General features: G+C 33.1%; 1 protein-coding gene across 7 annotated transcripts in view; it reads right to left on the bottom strand.

The window, feature by feature from the left end:
• The window catches only part of Golga4 (golgin A4), a 93,772-nt gene that overhangs the window by 30,473 nt on the left and 40,735 nt on the right, over positions 1-22,564 (bottom strand). For 4 of the 7 annotated variants that reach the window (XM_026405844.2, XM_026405852.2, XM_026405871.2 and 1 more), the window contains 7 exons: positions 22,151-22,283; positions 20,439-20,626; positions 20,058-20,141; positions 17,921-18,068; positions 6,468-6,646; positions 2,244-2,375; positions 54-209 (listed from right to left, as the gene is read on the bottom strand). In XM_026405844.2, coding sequence (XP_026261629.1) covers positions 54-209; positions 2,244-2,375; positions 6,468-6,646; positions 17,921-18,068; positions 20,058-20,141; positions 20,439-20,626; positions 22,151-22,283 — 1,020 coding nt within the window. Of the gene's footprint in view, positions 1-53; positions 210-2,243; positions 2,376-6,467; positions 6,647-12,465; positions 12,487-17,920; positions 18,069-20,057; positions 20,142-20,438; positions 20,627-22,150; positions 22,284-22,564 lie in introns of all 7 variants that reach the window. The other 3 variants (XM_026405861.2, XM_026405834.2, XM_026405840.2) reach the window with 1 other exon arrangement.

Below are 22,564 nucleotides of genomic sequence, written 5' to 3'. Positions count from 1 at the left end.
ATTATTTTATAATAATTTCACAGCTCTAGAATCTGTATATTATTTAAGCTTACAGTTTTGTAAGTCTCTGCTTCTTGCTGAAGGTCCCGAAGTTTATTTTCACTGTCTATGAGGATTGCTTTTTTCTGTAACTCTAATTCTTCCAGGGCCAAAGATTCTTGCTGCTCTTTTTCTTGGGTGATCTTCAAATATTCTGATTGACTCTTTTCCTGTGCCAAAAATAATTAAGACCATCTTAAACCCACATTCCCAAAGTAGTTCCACAGGAATCATGCATTTCAGTTGATCTACACCCAGCCCTGTGAGGTAGGCAATATCATCATCTCTCGTCTTCTCTGCAGAAATGGCATTTTGGCTTTTCCAGTGTGGTCTGGCTGATCTTTGTCACAATTATTATTAATATGAAAAATTTTCTTCCAGAAACCCCACTATGTCTCCTATTTTTCCACTACTTAAAATGTTTTACAAAGAACTGCTAACTATGAAGGGCCACATAATTGTTGCTGTCTTTTCTGCACTTGAAATTGGCATTTCAACACTGTCTAAAAACTAGATTTTAAGTTAATGTGGTCTGTGAGAAATACCTCATTAAAATAGGGTACCTCACTTGGAAAACCAAATCAAAATCAGATGACCTGTGAATATATGGATAAGAACAAGGAAATCTCTTTAAAACAAGATTTCAGATTATCTAGGCTCTTTTGCCCCCTCGACTCTGAGAATTTTCTCTAATTCTCTTGATTACATATCAACAATCATACTAAAGGTTTTTACTATTTTGAGAAGAGAAACTCTAGAGAGTACTTTTTAACATAGGTTAGACATTAAAAGCTAATTTCTTGAATAAACTTCAGTTATAAGTGTATTTATCTATACCTATTGCTTAGGAATAGGCTGCCAACAGCAGTATGGTGAAGGACACTATTGTAAGCAATGATTTTGTACCATTATATGAGTGGATTGATAAGAAAATACAAATTTTTATAACATTGATTTTAAAGTTTTAACATACCATATTGTTTAGTGTAAACTATATTTTAAATGCATTTCTTATAAAAATGCTTATAAAAATAAAAGAAGAAATTTTTAAAGTCTACTGAATCAAGAAAGGGACAAGCAGACTTGTGTCCATGTTTTACTCTATTTGGAATATATCTGAATATATCAGTTCTTAGAAGTCAATATTAGCAATGGCCAATTATTAAGGCCTAGTGCCTGCAAAGGTCAACTACTTAGGCTGAAAAAGCATAGTGGGGCTTGATGAAAGAATTTTAGAGTCATTCCCAGTTTCATTTATGTCCTACTTTGTTCCTCAATTCCCTGCCCCTATTTTTAATTTATGCTGTCTTGTTATACTTTCAATATTCTTATAAACTGCTTGAATTCCTTTCTGAACTAACAAATATGTCTTCATTATTTGTATAACTACATACTAATTTCCCTAACCTCAGCCAATTGTACTATAAATTTACAAGTTTATTTGCCCCATAGAGCAGATTAGAAAACTTATCACCTTAGTTCATGAATCACTACTGTTGGAAATTCTCAAAATCTCTCACCCAATTAAGAAATCAATGTACAAAGGAAGGAGATTAAAATTTTAAATACTATTTCTTCATGCTTTCACAATGAACTCATTTTAAAAGTATACATACTATTTTAAGGATAATAACTTTATATAAAAACTACATTTTTTGCATTAACATTTTTTATGGTAACTTACATAAAAGGCTTTCACAATTGAAGAAAAAAAATTTTAACTATACTATTTCAACAAGGCTTTTCCAGTTATTGCTTTTGTCAGTTCAGTCTGTTTTTAAATTTTAACTTATTTTTTAAACATCATGTGGATTGAACATTGTCTCCTTTTTAAAAAGCAATTCAAACAAAACTTTGGTACACTGGGTCAATTGAGTTTTCAGACATTCTTCCTGAAGTCACTACTTCAATTAATCTCCTTTTCTTCCTCCTAATTACGGCCTACTGCTAGGGTGGAAGGGCTGGATAAACATACCCAAATAAACAAACTGACTGATGACAGCTTGGTAAATGAATACGTTTGATTTTAATATAATACTAAGCTAAGGTGTTCTGATAGCTTTTTTTGCCTACCTCCTATCTTCTCTGCATACCCAAAGGTCAAGGGTACCAGTAGTCTGAAATTAAGCTGAGACAGGAGCAGGGGATATCAACTCTTTAACTCTGTGACGTTTACTGATAGCAAAAACAAAATAGATACTTACAAGGGCTACTTTCATTTGCTCCTGTAATTCCTTTTCTCGGGTCTCAAATTTTTTCATCAATTCCTGCTGTTTGCTGGCCAGCTCATTTTCATGCTGCTTCTGCAGTTTAGCAATTTGTTCCTCATTGGATTTCTGAAAATCCACCAAGAAGATAAAGTGAAAACACCCAGAATAAAATAAGTAACTTCACAACTGAATAATACTTAATTATAGTTTAATCAAGCTAATTAAAAGGAAAAATTCTCTATACAGATCAAAGTTACTAAAGCCATGACAGTTAAAAAATAAACTAGGCATGGTGGCCTGTGCCTATGGTCCCTGCACTTGGGAAGCTGAGGCAGACAGATCACTTGAGACCAGCTTGGGCAACACAGCAAGACCCCACCGAAAAGAACAAAAAGAAAAAGGGAAAGGAGATTTTAAAAAAAGAAAAGAAAGAAAGAAAACCCAGTAATCCTTTTTTCTTAGTTTAAGAGTGCTGATGCAAGAGATAAAGTCCTATGGGGTTGAAACTGCATTTCCACAACTTGCCAGGAAGTTCCCCAGAACAAGAAAGCATATGGGGGATGAGGGGTCAGTTATGTTCTCAGAGAGGGCACTTCTTTGTGGCTGCACCAATCTGATTACGCTCGCTTTCTAGACATGGACTATTTATTAAAGAGTTATTGGCCTTAGCTGGGCACAGTGGCACATGTCTGTAATCTCGGTGGCTCAACAGGCTGAGATCGGAGGATCTTGGGTTCAAAGCCAGCCTCGGCATTGGCAAAGTGCTAAGCATCTCAGTGAGATCTGTCTCTAAATAAAATATAAATTAGGGCTGGGGATGTTGCTCAGTGGTTGAGTTCCCTTAAATTCAATCCCTGGTACAAAAAAAAAAAAAAAATGAGTTACTGTCCTTGTTCTTGCTTGGAGGATTCATTAGACAAGATAAATATGCAAAATATAGGCAATACTCTTCAAAAAAAAATAAGAGTAATTAAGGAAGACTACCAAATAGTAGGACATACTATAAAACTAGAGTAAACACAGTAGTGCAATACCAGTACATGACCAAAGCAACAGAATAGCACAGAGAATCCAGAAAAAATGACCCAATTTATTACTCTACTTAGTATGCAATGAAGATACCATGGCATATCAGAAGGTAAAGGGTGAATTATTAAATAAATAATTTGGAAACTACTTGGTAGACATCTGGAAAAAGCTTAAGTTGGATCTTTACCTCACTCCTCACACCAAATAAATTTCGATTGGACCAAACAGGTAATTCTTAAAAACAATGAAAGCATCAAAGTGCCGCAAGAAAAAAATAGGATCTTAGGGCTGGGATTGTGGCTCAGCAGTAGAGCATTTGCCTAGCACATGCAAGGCCCTGTGTTCGATTCTCAGCACCATATAAAAATACAATAAAGATATTGTGTCCAACTACAACTAAAAAATAAATAATTTTTAAAAATAGGATCTCATAATTGAGCATGTGTTTCTCTTTTTGTGTTCTGTTTTGTTTTGTTTGGCAGTGCTGGGATCCAATATAGGGCTTTGCACATGCTAAGTGCTCTACAACTGAGCTATATGCCCAGCTCTATAAGTGTTTTTAAACAGAGTAAAAATCCAGATAGCATTTAAGGAAAAGACTAATAAATTCAACTACTATGAAAAGAAAACTTCTTGGCCCAAAATTTAAAAAATAATAATTAAAAAATAAAAAAGCCAAAGAAACAAAAACAAAACAAATCATAAATAAAGCCAACAATAAACTGAGATTACTTGGATAAAAGCACCTTATATCCAAAGGCCTAATTCCCACCAACAGTAAAGAGTTTCTACAACTCTGTAAGTAAAGACTAACATGTTGCCAACAACAACAACAAAACCAAGTCTAGGATTTAGTCAAGCAATTCAAAGATAAAAACTACAAATTCCTTTTAAACATATAAAAATATATACTGGTAAAGATCATATATTTATCATACTGGTAAGATTTATACATATCAGAACTACAAAGAGCCAGGCCTGGTGGTGCACACCTATAATCTAGCTACTCAGGAGTCTGAGGCAAGGAGGATCACAAGTTTGAGGCCAGTCTTGGCAACTTAGAGAGATCCTGTCTCAAAATATGTGGCTCAGTAGTAGAGTAACCCTGGGTTCAATCCCCAGTACCAAAACAACAACAACAAAACCCTTATAATAATATTCCTTTTTTTAAGTTTGTAAGCTTGGAAAGAGAAAAATAAGGATAATACCATCTTTGTGACCAGGGAAGACATTTGGTATGTAAGACTGTCTAAACTGTACTCTACGTAACTCTAGCAACCAGGCAATAATTACAAATGCACATAATCTTTTCCTGAGTAATATTCTACTTCTAATAATTTATCCTACTGAAATACACATGTAAGCAAATATGTATAAGGATAGTCACAATTTCCAACAGCAAAATCTGAACTATCTAAACATCTAAAAGGAGACAATTAAATTATGGAAATCATACAATGAACTCAAGCAGTCTTTAAAACAGATGTGGGGGGCATCATTATCAGTTATCAACAAATAAGGAACAATCTCCTAGACAGATTATTAAGTGAAAAGGCAAAACAGAACATTTTACACAACATAGCATTTTTGTATCAAAAAAAATAAAGAGTAGATTATTAAACAAGTAGATTATTAAACAAGGAAATTATATGCAGAGATTATCTCTGGGAAGTATATTCAAAAAGAAAACAGTTTATCTTTGGAAAAACTAAGAGGTTAAAATGGAGGGAAATCTTCTTTCACTATATAGTTTTTAATCCTTTGGTTTTTATAACACAGCTATATTAGTATCTTTCAAAATAATTTATATATTATTATGTTGTTATATTCCATGGTAAAATTAAAATTAGCATATCATATGACCATTCAAAAGATTAAGATATAAGCAAACAGTCATAGTCAATGTCTTGTATTTCAAATAATTGGTCACAATTAATTTCTACCTTGAAATTCAAGTGTAGTTCATCAGAAGGTTTAGAAAACATGAAAATTATATAACTGGCTACTCTCCATATTCTATGCACAATATAACTACGTATATAATAAATAATAAATAAAACCACAGAAACCTTGCCCAAGTTGTAAAAACACACACTGCAACTCTAAAATCCAAGCCTCACCTATTGAGATCTGTAATTTATCTTAAGCCATTTTAGAGGCCATAATCAAATATCAAGAATGCAAATGAGGAGTCAGCAAAGGAACAGGATAAAGAGTCAACAAAGGCAAACATGACAGGAGGAAAAACAGGCAAAACTAGACCAGAAAAAAAATGTAGAGAAAAGGGAACTGGAGGCAGGCAATGTTATGGTATTTACATGTTTGTATTTCTGAGAAACTGGAAATCTTGGGATTCTGAAAATTCATCAGTTTCTAAAAGAAATTTTCAAAACACTAACAATTTTGAAAATGAGGTCAGTCTATATATACATATTTATTGTAGTACTAGGAATGGAACCCAGGGCCTCACACAAGCTAGGCAAGTACCTACCGCTGAACTATATCTCCAAGCCCCCATCTTTTTTAGATTTTGAGACAAGATCACACAAAGTTCCCAAGCTGACCTTAAATTTCTGGTCCTCCTGTCCCAATTTTCCAAGTAGCTGGGATTACATGCATGAGGCACCATACCATATAGACATCTATATTTTTAAGAGCAACCAGGACATTAATAATTATCCTTCAAGGGGCTAAAGATGTAACTCAATGGTAAGACATGTGCTAAGCATGAGTGACACCCTGGGTTGAATCCCCAGTACTGCATAAATGAACAAATAAATAATGATTCTTCAAAACATTTTAAACAACCTACTTTCAATAACTTACTCTCTCATTCCCTGAAGCACACACACACACACACCTTCTCAACCAAGTTCTGTAAAAGATACTCTACTCAATCAGTCAAGCAGCCTACCTTCAAGGAGCCTAAAGTCAAAAAACCAGGGAAGGCACAACTCAGTTCATAACACAGCCCACTAGAGAGACAGCAAAGCTTAAAAGGATCCAGATAACTACTTAAGTATTAAATTTATTTCTCTATCAAAGCACTTTTTTACTATATTCTGAACATAAAATGGTCAAGGTCTGAAAATACAAATTAATTCTTCCCTATAGTCAAAAATGTAGGCCAAACATCAGACTTAAATTTAAAAATTGTTATAGCTCATTTCAATACTGAATTATTCTTACTTTCATTATGTCAACAACTTCCTGTTTCACCCGGCTTAATTCCTGTTGAAGGCTGATGCGTTCCTCCTCACTTGTTTTTTCAATAGCTTTTATTTGTTCATCCATTTCTGCCTTCATTTTTTTCCGTGCCTCCTCTGTTTTTTGGGCTGTGCTCAAAGCTTTTTCAAGTTCCTCAAAAGCTATAATAAAAAGAGCAGAACACAAGTAACTCAAGAAATACTATCATTAAGCTAAAGTGTTTTGCATTCAATTTACGGAAACTAAGAGCAGCTGTAGCAGGACAGGTTAAAAGACACATAGTTATTCTAAGCCAAGAAACATTTCTGAGCTATTCACAAAGCCACAAGAATTATTCAGTCATTGAAACCTATTTTCACTGAGTTCTGGATTAGGTTAAAACTGCTTATGTAGACTAAGCTCAGAAGTTTGAAAAAATTATATTTTAAAGATTCCCCACTCACCTCACCAGTGTCCTTGTGGAGAACAAATTAAAAGAAACAAAATGTGTTCCTACTTCTATATTATATAATTTCAAGTGCTTTCTTACTTGTTATACAGTTTTAAATTTATCTTATCATTAGTAATTACATAACACTATTGTATTCTAGTACATTTTTATGAATGAATAAATGATTCTTTGGCAAATCTTATGTGCAAAGTCTTAACCATATAACAAAAGAGCGAGGTGTGGGGGATGCTTCTTTTTAAAAACAAGGACTGGGTGAATAACATATTTAAACAATATACTTTTGAGAAGAAGCTCACTACTTTTACAAGTTTAAAACTAGGGCTCTTTTTAGTTGACTAGAAAAAAATTTGATTCAATAGTACCAAAAAAGCACTACCAGCAGATAGGTAGTTCTTAAGTGAGATAACAAACTCAGGCCCTAACAGGCATGGTGGCGCACACCTGTAATTCCAGGGATTGGGGTCACTGAAGGGGAGGATGGAGAGTTCAAAGCCAGACTCAGCAACCATGCAAGGCCCTAAACAACTCAGTGAGACCCTGTCTCTAAATAAAATATTTTAAAAGAACTGGGAATGTGGCTTGGTGGTTAAGCGCCCTTGGGTTTAATCCCTGGTACCTAAAAAAAAAAGAAAGAAATCCCAGGGGCTGCAGAAATCATCATCATCATCTTAGCTAGAGTAAAAAGGTCTTTAAGGAAGCCAAATAGATTACATAGCATTTAACAAAATCAGATGGGATAGGTACAAAACTTGGGTAACTTGAACTCCAAAATATATACATGTGCATGATTATATTTGTATATATATATGCATGTACATGTCTGTGAATACATGTGTGTTGTGAATATATATTCAGGCATACATAAACACACTTTATTTGCATAATGACACTCTGTGAAAAATTCTACTGTACGGTCATCCTAGATTACTTCTTTTAGTCATCACAGAATAGAAGTTCCCAGACCTCCCACTACATAGAGATAGACTATAAACCAAACTCAAGTATTCAGAAAGGGTTTTAAATCTCATCAAGAAACATGTTCAGAGGACACAATTCATTGATACATGCAATATTTTCACTTCCAGTTTTGTAAGAAATGTGGGAACTTCAATGTAGGGCATTCATGGGGAAAAAAGGCCTTTTACTAAAAGGGCTTGGCTTAACAGTGGCTTGGGCAAAGACACTACATGCCTAAAGACAAATATCTATCCCAAAGCATTTTTTTAAATGGTAAATTTCATCAGATACAGAAAAAGGAGATAATAACTGGAAACACAACTTAGTGTTCACCAGTTTACAAAAATAACTCTTATGACAACCATAAATCTTTGATATAAAAGCCAAATCTATCCAATTCATTCATTTTACATATCCAAAGTATAAAGCAATGCTAAATAAGGTCTAAATTTCAAAGAGATTAACTGAAATCATTTTTCAAGATTCCCAGTCTAAATCTACTGCCATGTACCTGCAAACACCATGATCATAATCTTTAGAAATAAATTAAATGTTGGAAAGGAAAATACTTAAAGAAAAATATTTGCTTTATAGTTAAGTTTGCCCCATAATTTCTATATCAATTATACAAAAATAATTGACTGCTTGCTACTATCATGAAATGTTTCCTCACTTAAAAATTAGTCAAGTTGGGGCTGGGAATGTGGCTCAAGTGATAACACACTCGCCTGGCATGCGCGGGGTGCTGGGTTCGATCCTCAGCACCACATAAAAATTAAAAAAAAAAATAAAGATGTTGTGTCCACCAAAAACTAAAAAATAAATATTAAAAAATTCTCTATCTCTATTTAAAAAAAAATCAGACAAGTCAAATGACTGATTATGAGAAACATTCTGTAACAAGAGTACTTATTGCTCAGTTTTTGTTGATGACTTTTGGAATAACAAAACAAACTTGGAAAAGTAATGACAAATATTTTGTAATGGTTAGATGTCATCAGTACATTTTCATTCAATAAGTCAAACTGTATCTTAGCTTTCTAAGTACATCATAGAAACACCTTAAATCAGACTCTGGAGAATTTTAAGATAGTTTTGATTACCTTCCAAAGTATAAATAAAAAACTTTGTTCAATTAAGCAAAATAAAACAAAACTTTATATAGTGAATAACAAGTAAATGTTCTGTTTTAATTTCAGAATCAAATACAGCATAAAACTAAATGGCCTGGCAATGTGGCTCAGTGTTAGAACACTTGCCTAGCGGGGCTTGGGTTAATCCTTATCACCACAAAAATCAATCAATCAATCAATCAATCAATCCAAAAAACTAAGTGTGATATTCTCACCTTTCAAACAAAAAGTCCATGCCATAAATTCCTATTTAGATATAGAATTTTCTACTAAATAAGTTTTCTAAACACAAGCAGTAAATCTTGGAATATTTTGATATCATATTCTAATTTTAGTGTTTAATCCATTAAAACACTTTCCCTAAGTCACCTTATTATCTACTATATAATGGTTAAAGGAGAACAAATTTCACTTCACAGTTTTTATCATCTAAATTTAACTTTCTGTATGTTATGTCAGAGAACCAAATAATTTCCCACCTAGAAAGAAACCTCTGAAATCTTTAACTCAATATCCTTATTCAAATGAATTTCTGGTACCTCCAAATTTTCCCTCAGATGATAAATAAATTTAAAATAAGACTTGATGGTAGGCTTCCAATTCTCAGCTAAATGCAACATGTTATTCCTCTGACAAAAAAAAAAAAAAACTTACTGGTTTCTAGCTTTATCGTGATTTAAGGAAATAGCAAGTAAGCCCCCCCCCCAAATTAAAGCATGTTACATATATCCTCATATATAAAACATATTTCAAACCCATTATGGATTCTACGCTGCATCACAAATGAAACTACTTCCACACAGAAAGTCAGCCTCCATCAGTGAATCCCATTTCAATGTCTGAGGAGGATAACTGAGAAAGTTCACTTATTAACCAGCAGAAGTATCTCACCTTCTCATCCTGCAACCACCAGACACAAAGTAGAATCTACAGCCTGTAACACTCTACAAGTGAACTGCTACTCTTTCCAAAGTGAAAATATGCTAGGACTGTAGTATAAGTACCAAAGAAATATGTTCTGAATGTCTACAGAATTCACCTTTCAATTACCAACAAAAAAAGAAGGCATGCATCAACTGCAGCTGACGAGTCAGCCAACATGCAAGAGTGAGCAGGGAAAACTATGGGCAAGACACATACTGAACAGACAGGAAGGCTAAGCACAAACTGCTGCGGAATGTTGCAAGAACACACTGTGTTCTTCCAAAGCAAAATTCAATGTATCTCAGGCAATTTTTATTTAAACAACAACAACAAAAAGTTGGAAAATACTTCTAGACAAAAACTTAACCAATGTTAATTATGGTCCTCTATCAGTTAAATAAAATGCAGGGGAGGACTTTTATTGCTAACTCCCCATTTTCACTTCAGGTGGGGTTCACTCAAATCCTTGGGAATTATAAAAATGGACGAATGCTCACTTTAAATTTAAACAAGAAGTTGGCAATTTACAGCTCAATAATCTAACAATTCATTCATGGAATATGAATTGGATATTTACTATTCACCAGGTTAGGTTTATGTACACACAGAAAATATTTCCCAAAAAGGTAGCTGAACTAGTGAAGGAGGAAGGGAATTAAAAGAAGAAATTCTTAGATAAAGCTAGAAAGAATGTAGCATCGTTTTTGCCACTCTACCACCTTTTCTACTTTTCATCCTGAGCATCCTATTCAATCATAATAACAAATGACAGAATTTTGTGGTTCCACATAGCATTATTGTTTTGATGCTCTGACTTAGAGTATACCCTACAATATGGCTAATAGGACCCACTTCAACTTCTATTGCACGAAATAAACAAAGATGAGTAGTGTGGAAAGGCTGCCAATCAGATTAACTGCTGATTTTATGTCTAATGACATAAAAAATAACCCAGTACCTTTATCCTAGCAAAAAAAAAAAAAAAAACAAGCAAACAAAAAAACCCTGCTAAAAGCATGTGGTATTAGGCTTTAAAAAAACACAGGCATTACCATAAAATAAATAAAATGCAAATTAAAAGAAAAAGGAAAAAAAAGAATTTTATTAGAATTCCCACCCACTCATCAAGCCTCTTTTGTGAGTTTAAAAAAAAAACTAGAGTAGCAGTTCTCAGTGCGTGTTCCAAAGATCCTAGGGCCCTGGGAACCTTTTAGAGGATCTATGAGGTCCTCCTTTTTTCCAAATACATATCTGTGTAGAGTAGATTTTCTCCATATGCTTCAACCAAAGTAATGTAGGTTGAATGTAGAAACATGCATGAAAATCCAGCTGTGTTCTATTAAACCAAACAAAGCAATATATAAAAATGCAAAACAAGGTCCTTTTTCATACTATATTTTATCTTGGAAAATATAGGTATATTTTATAAAAATATTTATGCTAACATGTAATAGGTTTATAACTGCTTCTTTATATATTTTTTAGTGTCAATGGACCTTTATTTATTTATGTGATGCTGAGAATCGAATCCAGTGCTTCACACATGCTAAACAAGCGCCATACGGCTGAGCCACAACCCCAGTCCCTATAGCTCCTATTTTTAAATGGATTAGACTTTTTAGATTTTTAGTAATACAAAAAAATCAATATATAAAGCCCACATATATATAGCTCTTTGGTATAGCTCTCTGGTATTACAATAAGTTTTAAAAATGTAAAATGGTCTCTAAATTAAAATAGTTTGAAAACTACTATGCTACAGTCTATATAAATAAAAATAAATACTACCATCCAGTAGCATAACCCAGACAACACAATACTTATATATAATTGGGGGCTTTATAAATTTAATAAGCACCACATTTGCAATGAAAATCTACTTTTTGAGGTCAATTTTCAAAATATATAACAAGATTCATTCTATTCATTATGCTTTGACCTTCAAAAAAGTTGCAGATGTATGGCTCAGTGGTAGAGCACTTGCCAAGTATGTATGAGGCATTGGGTTCGATCCTTAGCATCACATTTAAAAAATAAATAAAGTTATTGTGTCCATCTACAACTCAAAATATTTTTTAAAAGCTGCAGATCTATCCAAATTTTCATGTATTCCTTAGATAGAAATTTATCAAATACCTTAAAAACATTAAGCAAATGTTAAAAAAAAATTGGACTAAAATAAAGCTAAATAAATTTAATTAAATTGGAGATAAGATCCTACACTCCCAGAGAACTGTGTTCTTCCAGTTGCTGATGCTTTCCACTAATAGTGGTGTTGCCCAGGACATAAATGCATTTAAAATGCACTGAAAATAATAAATTTTTCCATCAAATAATCATTTAGTGCCAAAATATGTATATATTACTTATCTAACATGGCACACTTAAAATCTAATTAATACCTTTTTTTTTTTTTTTTTTTTTGCCTGAGACACATGGAATTTTTTTTTAAAGCTTATTCTAAATACCCATGATAAGGAGGAAAAGAAAAGGGGGGAAAAAAAACAGCCCTTACCCCAGTCCTGTTCATACAAGGCTTGGGAAAGGCACCATGATTCACTTATTGGCATGTGTGGATGCACAAAAATAAGATGTTTTGTGAGACTTAAGACTCCAAGAAAACTATGTCACATAAATTATCAGAAACAAAGTACTTAAATACACATAATTTTAGTTTGTCATATAAAATGCATAAATCTTACACATTATTTAAATATATAAACTTTTAATGGGTCTGCTTCAAACTTGAAATAAATATGTTCAATTGAATGTCTCCGATATGTCAAGCCTAGACTATACAAATGATGGAAAGCTTATTTCCTGCACAAACACAACATGACAATAAAAAAAAGCAAAGAATGAGTTAATCCAAGTTTTTCAATGCATATAAAACACAACTTCACAAAGACAATTTACATGAAAGGAAACAAGAACTTATGAAAGTTAACATATTTCAGACTTTCCTAATTCAAGCAGAATATTTTATTCATTTTGCCTAATTGTAGACAAGAACTTTTTAAATTTAACACTGTGATGTTGATTCCTTTTTGTAATGGCTGTTTAAAGTGCTTGAAGGTAACTAAGAAAACAGACTAAAATTCTAGGGGTAAGATTTATCCTAAGAAGAAATTTTAAAACCTAGAATAAGCTATATCACAGCATTATTGTATTATTCATAAAATCAAAAATATAAAACAATTTAGGCATGGATCAATAAAAACATGGTTACCAAGTAAATGATGTGCTACTCTTTGACACAGCCATTAAAATGTGTTAATACCTTAACAATATTTAGAAGTATTCCTAACATAATGGTACATGGTAGCATAAAGAACATACAAATTATATTATTATAATAACATTAAAATATGTACTGGTTAAAGGACTACATGAGGTGTATGCCAAAAGGTGGTGGGCTTTCATATTCCCTATTTTCCAAACTTTTGGAAAGATAACTACATTAACAATTAGTCAACTATCCCTACCTCCCATGTTGGTCAACACATAAACACCACACTCACAGAACAGCCAAAATGCACTGTGACATTTAATAGCATTAACATTCTACATTAGCACTGCATGAAGATATAATTTTCAAGATGAATGGAAATATTTCCTTGCACCTAAAACAGCATTATACACTAAAGCTAAATCATCAGATTTCTCCAAGTTTAAAATCTCGTTACTAAAAGAGATGATCATCTGTTCTTAAGTAACACCTAAAAAGTAATAAAATGAACAGTTGTAGAAAGGTGTTTGTAACAGATATGTTTTTCATTTTATCAAGTACTATACTACCATATTCTTGAAAATATTCCTAACATTTCTACTAAAAAGTATACTACTTAAGTACTAGAGGTTGATAGAACATGTGGAGGTCCAGATTCGTGTCATTTGTGAATAATTCATGCAAAAATTATTCTTTGTAAAATCAGAGACATTCAGATTTCCTGCATTCTATAACACAGAGGAGGCATCATGGTTTATCTAGAAAAAAAATGTGATAGCACATAGATTCAAGTAAAGTAGCAGGGAATGTTCTTTAGTGAATTTTGACATCCAGAATAAGCAATTCAAGAGTTATCTATTAATATCCACATATCAAGAACTATTAACAATATCAGAACTACATTTTTTACAGTTGAAAATGCATTAGAAGGATTTGTTTTCTTTGATAACAAAAATTTATTTAACTTAGACACAGCTAGTTATAAAATCCTAACAACAGCAAATCATGTTAATGTTCCTTTTACATGGCCAACTCTTAGTGTTTAGCTTCTAAACTTTAAATCCCAAGAGATTTTACTCAGAAAAAGAAAAATATCTAATCAAAGCAAATGCATGCTCCAAAAGCCAGATGATATTCACAGAGTATAGAAACTCTACTTCCTTCACATGGACTTTTTTCTTATGTTAAGTACATAACTGAAATTTTTCTTTCATAGCATGTACACTTTGTATTTGAATGGAGAACCATTTTCTATTCGGAAAGTTCTGTTTATCTAAGACCACTAGATGAAATGCAGCTTATGTGCAAAACTAGTTTTCAGTATAGATTTAAAAATGTGGAACGAGTCCATTACGACTTTCATAGCCCTCTATAATTATGATTACAAGTATATGTGTTAAAAGTATCTATCAAAACATTTATAACTGTGTTATTTAGAGACTTTCCAAAGTAAATGTATGTATTAAATAATTTAAATCTTGGCTGGAGATGTAGCTCAGTGGTAAGGCACTCAAGTGCAAGGCCCTGAGTTTGATCCCCAGTACCACACACACATAAAAAAATAATAACAATAGTGAAAATTAAAATATTTTAATACTTATTTTTGCTATTTTGACAAAACAGAAAAGTTTCTCAACTTACAGGCTAGCAAATATTAATGAAAATTTTTTAGTTTTTAGTTTTGAGGCTTGGGGTTGTAACTCAGCAGTAGAGTATATGCTTAGCACACACGAGGCCCTAGATTCAAACCCAGCACTAAGAGGGAAAAAAAAGTGTGTGTGTGTGGTTGGGGTGTGTGTGTGTGTGTGTGTGTGTGTGTGTGTGTATACACATGTACACATACACATATATATTTATGAAAATCACATTTAAAAACAAAATACATCTGTGTTTCAGAGAAGGAACAAAGGTTGTATAATTAAAGATTTGATTGAAATATTATCTAAAACAATTTTATTCTCATGTGAATAAACTGTATATTTTATGTACCTTTTTAAATATTATAGTTATTCTTCATTTCCTACCTCCTTATAAAGTATACCCCAATTTAAAAAGAAAATTGAATTCCCTGACCAACATTATTTCCTTTGACTGGTTACAATAGTCAACAAAAAGCAGTCATAAAAATGGGAAGGCTTTAAAGAAAAGCCGAGACTACGCGCTGGGTTTTCTGTTTGCAGAAAATAAACATGTTTCACAATGTCCCATGAGGCTTCAGAGACTGTATTCTGAAAGAAGATGTCTATTACCTCTTTTCAAAAGGAAATATTCATAGATTTAATGTGAGCAAATTCATTAACTAAATTCCCCAACCACTTTATCCATAAAACAAATGCAAGAGATGGATATTTATGAATAGTCAGCCAACTATTTCTCTTAGCCAGACCCATTCCCCTCTAACACCTTACTTACAATAAGGTTTCAAAAATCACGGACATCATTATCCTAGATCCATGTATGATTGCACATATGGTGCGACACTACATCATATACATAGAAATGAAAAGTTGTGCTACAATTGTGTACAATGAGTCAAAATGCATTCTGCTGCCATATAAACCTAATTAAAATAAGTAAATTAATTAATTTTAAAAAGTCATTTCTCAAAACTGCATCCTGAGAATCAAATCCTCACCAAATTCAAAAGCCTTTTAAAACTATCTCCCCTACTTCCTGAAACATCTCTTAAATTCAGCCAGAAAACACAGCTATTCACAATTCCTATGACTTCTTGAGGTAACTTTTTTCTCATCTCTCTCTGCAAATTCAAAACCTCTATAAAAAGCACAGACTCTGAGCTACAATGCCTGGTTTAACCACTGTGTATGAATGTAGACATGTTACTTAACCTATAGGTTCTTGTGCTTTCTTATTTGTAAATGAGGATAATACTAGGAATATTTTCTAGAATTATAAGAACTTATTACAAGTAAATACAAGGAAAAGCACTGATAGCACAGCTTTGCTAAAATAACCTCTGGTCCACAGTATTAATAATGACCATATAAGCAGCAGCAAGTAGAACTAAAATAACTCCTACTGCCACTACTCTTAGTATTATTATAAAACTCACTCTTCTGGAGTAAAAAGTCTTTCCTACAGATTTAACCACAGGCTTCAACCTTAGGCTAATGACTCCTGAAAGATGTTCAGATTTCTTATTTCCAAAATGTTACATATCAATTTCATTTGGAAATCTCAGGATTGACTCAAATTACCTACATAAACTCATCATCTGACTCTAATCCTCAACTTTGCCATTTATATTTCCTATTCTAACTCCACAGTATCCAGTCTCCTAAGCTTAAAACTCTGAGGTCATCATAGAATCCTACTTTTCTTTGGCTCCTCCAAGTTGACCAGATGTCAAATTCTACACTCTCCTACTTTTCCTGTCCTTTCCAAAACCACCATCCCAGTCAAGATAGCTAAAGTTTTATCCTTCAAACCTGGATGTCTGCTATTACTTCCAAGTTTGACTTCCCATTTCATCTTTTATACATAAAACTCTAGCTTCCATCACATTTTGATTTTCTATTACTGATTTCCTATTGCCTTGTATGCCAAAGTCTAAATGCAGCTTCTCGTCTTTAAGACTCCAATAGTCAAGTCCTTCACAATCCAACTTCATTTCCCATTTTGGCAAAAATGTTTTAGAGTGGATTCACATGCCCACTATGATCATTGTGTCTGATAATGATCTTGTAGCAAGTGAAATGTCTGCTGTCTCCAACTCTCTGTTTAGGTCCATTCTATTCATAATTTATTTGAGGTCCAACTCAAAAGATACATTCTTCCTGACATGAAGACAGTTCATCCTGCTCTCTTCTCTTTCTAACAGGTCTCCTTTCCTAGTATTACTGGATACTGGACCTCAGTGAGTATTATGCTGATCTTTATTTTTTTCAGACTATCATTTATTACATCAAAACATAATTCTATATATAACACTAAATCGTTCATTATTCCTTTTAAAAACAAATTATGTCTTTTACTTTCTGTTTACTCTAAAGCATATATAAAGTAGCAGTTATTTAATAAGTACTATGCTGTGTCTACTTGAAAATTTAAAATTTCTAAATTTTTAACCTGAATTTTGATACTAGAAGGCAGTGGTGAAGCAAAATTTTCTATAAAGCAATATATTAATATCTTTTTTTTTAATATATTTATTTATTTATTTATTTTAATATTTATTTATTTTTTGGCGGACACAACATCTTTGTTTGTATGTGGTGCTGAGGATCGAACCCGGGCCGCACGCATGCCAGGCGAGCGCGCTACCGCTTGAGCCACATCCCCAGCCCTTAATATCTTGTTTTAAAGGCCATATTTAGTCTCTATAGCATTTCATTCTTTTCCCAACCATTTATAAAAGTAAACATCAGGGGCTGGAGTTGTAGCTCAATGGTAGAGTGTTTGCCTAGCACACATGAGGCACTGAGTTTGAACCTCAGCACCATATAAATGAATAAATAAATAAAATAAATATATTGTGTCAAAAAAAATAAAAGTAAAGTAAAAGTCACTTTTAGCTTAAGGGCTGGACATAAATCATGGGCTGGATGTGGCCCATAGGCCACAGTTTACTGACCTCTGCTTTTGGTAATGAGCAGTTTGCTATTTTATAAAAAGTCTCTACAGTAAGTATTTTTACCAATATTCAACTTTTAAAAACACTCATCAAGCACTTTAAATGACTTTTAAGTGCAAACCTAAAAGGTAACCTCTGAGTTCTTACCAGCTCTTTCAGACTTTTCCTTCTGTTCCCGTAATTCCTCTCCCTGAGTAGTCATCTGTTTGATGCGGCTACGGAGTTGAGCAATTTCTTCTTCTTTCAGTTCCAGGGTTTCATGCATCTGACGTTTAGTCTCTGCTATTACCATACCCTAAACAGAAGTGAAAACTCTAGAGCATTTGCACAAACAAAACTGCATCATCAATAGCACAGTTCAAACTTAATTTTAAAGGCAAAAAAATATTTCTTACTAAATATAGCATCAGAATTACTTCAGTATTTCATACTCTGAACTCTGTGTTCTGCTCTATGCCTCAGTTTACTGGCATAATATCAGGACTTTTTTATATAAAAATTATTTTACTATTTTAATGATAAATTTCATCTTTTAACCATTAAAATATGTTTTTAGTTAAAAGATTTATTTTATAACCTTTCTATAAATGTCTTATAATTTTCCCTGTCTTAAAAAACAGTTAATAAGGAAGAAAATACACCTTTTGAACTTGGTTCAGAATCATAATAAAAGTACAATTATTGATCTGTACTATTATACACAGATTATCCCAGAGACCATTGAGAGTGTGAGATGCCTGCTGCCCCACTGGATGGAGCAAGATGGCAATTCAGATCTATCTGGTTTTTCTCTTCTTAGACTGTCTCTGGTTCCACCACAACTCCTTACAGCTATCAGTAAGGTACCCTCATTCTTCCAATTTGCTAGTTGCTTCTGTTCCCTCTCTGTGAATACTCTATACTAGAAATGGACTTTGCTGTGGGGAAGGGGGGAAGGGGGAGATAACCAAATTATTATATATTAAATCAGTCATTCGGGACTAACAAAAAATGGGGTAGCTCAATTTGTCTTTTGAAAAGATGTTCAGACTTTTGTGCAGCTATTTTAGGGTCTTAAGAGGATTACTACCTTACTTGCAGGGTTTGCTGACCCCTTTGTTAGAATATGATTCTTCAAGATAGCTACTATTAAAGGACAGATAAAAACCAGGTAAGTGGAAGAGCACTGTTAAGAAGAAGTTTCAAAACAAAATTATGAGCCTTCAGTTTCTTCAAAACCCAAATCATAATGTAAAAAGAAAACAGAGAAGAAAATCAAACCTAAAGATTAAAAGTAAGTCTTTAAAGTTTTATCAACAGCAAAACCTTTAGCAACTTAGTGAAACCCTGTCTCAAAATAAAAAATAAAATGGGCTGGGGATCTGGCTCAGAATTTAAGCACTCCTGGGTTCAATCCTGGTATCAAAAAAAGAAAAGAAAAAAGAAAGATTGTATCAACCAAGTACAATCAAACAACTTCATCTGGATCCTGATTCATAAAAGGAAAAAGAATATTATGAGATAATAAGGAAAATCTGAAACTAAATAGATAGTAGATCACATTTTAGGAATTTTATTAAATTGTTAGATTAATTATGATAATATGTTCATGTTTTTATAAAAAAGACTTTGTTTTAAAGACATGTTAAAATACTATAGCTATAAACTAGCATATTAAAAAAAATGATGGATGATATGGAATGAACTGGGAGCTGCTTTTGAAAAGGACCCAAAAAGTTAGGGCTGAAACACACATCAAAACTGTTTACTCAAAACAGTTTCAGCCATCCCTGCTATGCAGCTACCGCTGACGCTCCAACTCCAAACTACCAAGGTAAGATTCATCCCTCAGTCCTCCAATCTCACATCCTAAAATCCATGTGTAGAAATTCTTTATGTTAATATTTAAATTATTACTTTGCTTTTCAGGCAACTTGTTTGAGAGATTAGTCTGCTTTCATAATATTTGAAGGAACATACTGAAACCATTCACATTTAGAATGACCTAATTTAACTTTTCTCTGAAAAGTAGATGTGTACCAGAAGTACAGACTTCCTTTGCAACCATTATTCAAATTTATAAACTAAAATGCTGACTAAGATCAAGAAAATATGGAGAAAATTGGCTTCCCATGATATAAAACTAATGCTAATAGTTATATAAATCTACAAATTAAGAAGATTTTTCAAGGAAGCAGTTGTAATAATTTAGAAAGCAGAAATATGAATGCTTCCAGCTGCTTTCCAAAGTAAATTCTGGGACCCTCCTGATAAGTTTTAGTATCATAAATTTTGTTGTTTTTACCTTATCTTGTTCAAGCTGTTCAATTAAGTTCTTTGCGTCACGCAACTGAGTGATAAGTTTAGTCTTCTCAGCCATGTGAAGCTCCTAAAAAATGTTAAAAATTCATTTTTATCTCTAACAAAGTTTCTCCTCATATGAGAACTCTAAACATCTTATGTAATCTAGAAATACATATTACATAGGAGAAAAATACATAGGAAGTATTATAAGTATGCTAAATGCAATCAAGTCCAGGGCACTTGGGTGCCCAAACTAAAACACCCTCTCCATCCTATTTGTGGAGGATGGAAGAAGATTTTCCAGAGAAGCTGCAGGCCATGCTGAAGCATGTAGATATAGCTCTACAGAATTAAATACAATAAAACTCATTTGCTCTTTTACCTTCATCTTTTCTAGTTCTTGAAGTCTTTCATCTAGTTGTTCTTGCAGTGCTTCTTTTTCACTGGTTAACAGCGTACATTGTTCCTTATGTGACTGAATTGTTTCTTTACAACGCTGAAGTAGATTCTCTTGCCTCTTAACTCTTTGCTGAAGCATTTCCAGTGTTTTAGCAGAAGCTTCATCTCCCACTAACAATAAAGCAGCATAAGCAGAGGCACTCATTAAGGAATATAAAGGAACTCTGGGAGTTAGTCTGTTAATACACAGGAGTTCATTTTTTTTATGTTTTTTTTTTTTTTTTTTTTTGGTGCTGGGAATTGAACCCAGAGCCTCACGCATGATAAATATGCACTCTATCACTGAGCTACCCCCAACTCCCAGGACTATATTCTTATACCAAAACTCTGTTATACTCTTGAGTGTGATCAAGAAGAGAGGAGACAACACTGGTCTGCTAATAAGGTGGCGCCCATCCAAACCTCTACTCTTAGTTACTATTTGTTTGATATTTATCTGTAGATACTAAGTAGTGCATTCACCTATTTTGTGGTTCAATCCCATCCTGGACTGGCGCAATAGTTCACTAACAATAACTGAATCCATCCTCCTTAAAAGACAGCTTGATAATCTTTTTATTGTTATTGTCATACAAAATTACCCCATGTCTTAGCTCCCATCCCAAATGAATTAATAAAAAAATTTTTTCCAATAACCTTTTAATCTCTTCCTGAGAGGAATTCTTTTTCCTTTTTTTTTTTTTTTTGGCAGGGGGGTGTGTGGGGTGGAGTACCAAGGATTGAACTCAAGGGCCCTCGACCATTGAGCCACATCCCCAGCCCTATTTTACATTTTATTTAGAGACAAGGTCTCATTGAGTTGCTTAGTGCCTCACTCTTGCTGAGGCTGGCTACCTCAGCCTCCTGAGCCACTGGGATTAGAGGCGTGCGCCACCATGCCTGGCCAACAATTTACTTTTGTTGGGCCATAAGTCTCTTTGAGAGAAAATGTTAAAAAATAAAAAGTGGGGATTTTACTGAACGTGTACCTTAAAGACTCCAAAAATAGGGAGGGTAATAACTAAATTTTAAGATAAAATTTAACTGTTTCTTCTTTTCTAGTTAAAAAAAACAGGGCAAATATCACCATCTTTAAATATAAAACTATATAGGCAATATTATTTTTAAAACTAAAACATGGCTGGAGCTGGAGCTCAGTGATACAGTGTTTGTCACGCATGGGTGAGGCACTGGGTTCAATTTTAGCACCACATAAAAATAAATAAATAAAGGTATTGTGTCCATCTACAATTAAAATCTACAACTAAAAAAAATTTAAAAACAAACTAAAACAAACTAAAATATCCAAATAATTACAAATAGCATATTTATTAATACTGAGAACTTACTTGTTCATATGAAATCTAGCTACTGCTATCAATAAAACAGTGTAACACAACAAATTTTAATTACAACAAAATTACGGTGCTACTTTCAGACTATGCAAATTTCAAGTCTTAAAACAAGTCTTATTTTCCTATAAAAGTGAGACAACAAAGAACCAAAAAATAATAATAATCCTTGCTTGTTGGTGGAAATGTTATGATCAAGGGCATTTTATATTTATCTCAATCCATGTCTATCTATTCATGTTCTAAAAGCTTTTAACAATCTCCTTTAATTCTTAAATTAGGCTTTGGATAAGATGAAGCTTACCTACTGGTTCTATATCACCCTCTGTGTTCTCTTCTTTAGTGAGGACTTCTGCCTGTGGTTCCACTTGAGGGAGTGGTTTCGATACATCAATATTCATAGGGCCATTTCGTAATCGTTGTTTCAGGAGAGAAACCTAAAAGAAGTACTTCATTAGGGGGAAAATACTATGGCAGCAGAACTTTCTTTAAAGCACACAGTGGATATAGTAAACAATATTCTTTTATTATAGAAGGGGAAAAATTAAATAAAAAGTTCATTCACAGTGCAATTGATTTTAACATGTGCTATTGATATTATCATTAGTGCAGTGATATTATCATTAGTCAAAAGACATAATAAAGACCAAAATCAGCCTTCTAATTAATTAAGGAAAGCCCAAAAGTTTTTAAAATAGGTTTTTTGTAAAATTTGGAA

The sequence above is a fragment of the Urocitellus parryii genome, chromosome 3, assembly GCF_045843805.1.
Source record: "Urocitellus parryii isolate mUroPar1 chromosome 3, mUroPar1.hap1, whole genome shotgun sequence".
Taxonomy (NCBI): domain Eukaryota; kingdom Metazoa; phylum Chordata; class Mammalia; order Rodentia; family Sciuridae; genus Urocitellus; species Urocitellus parryii.
This window is presented reverse-complemented; position numbering and strand designations above follow the sequence as displayed.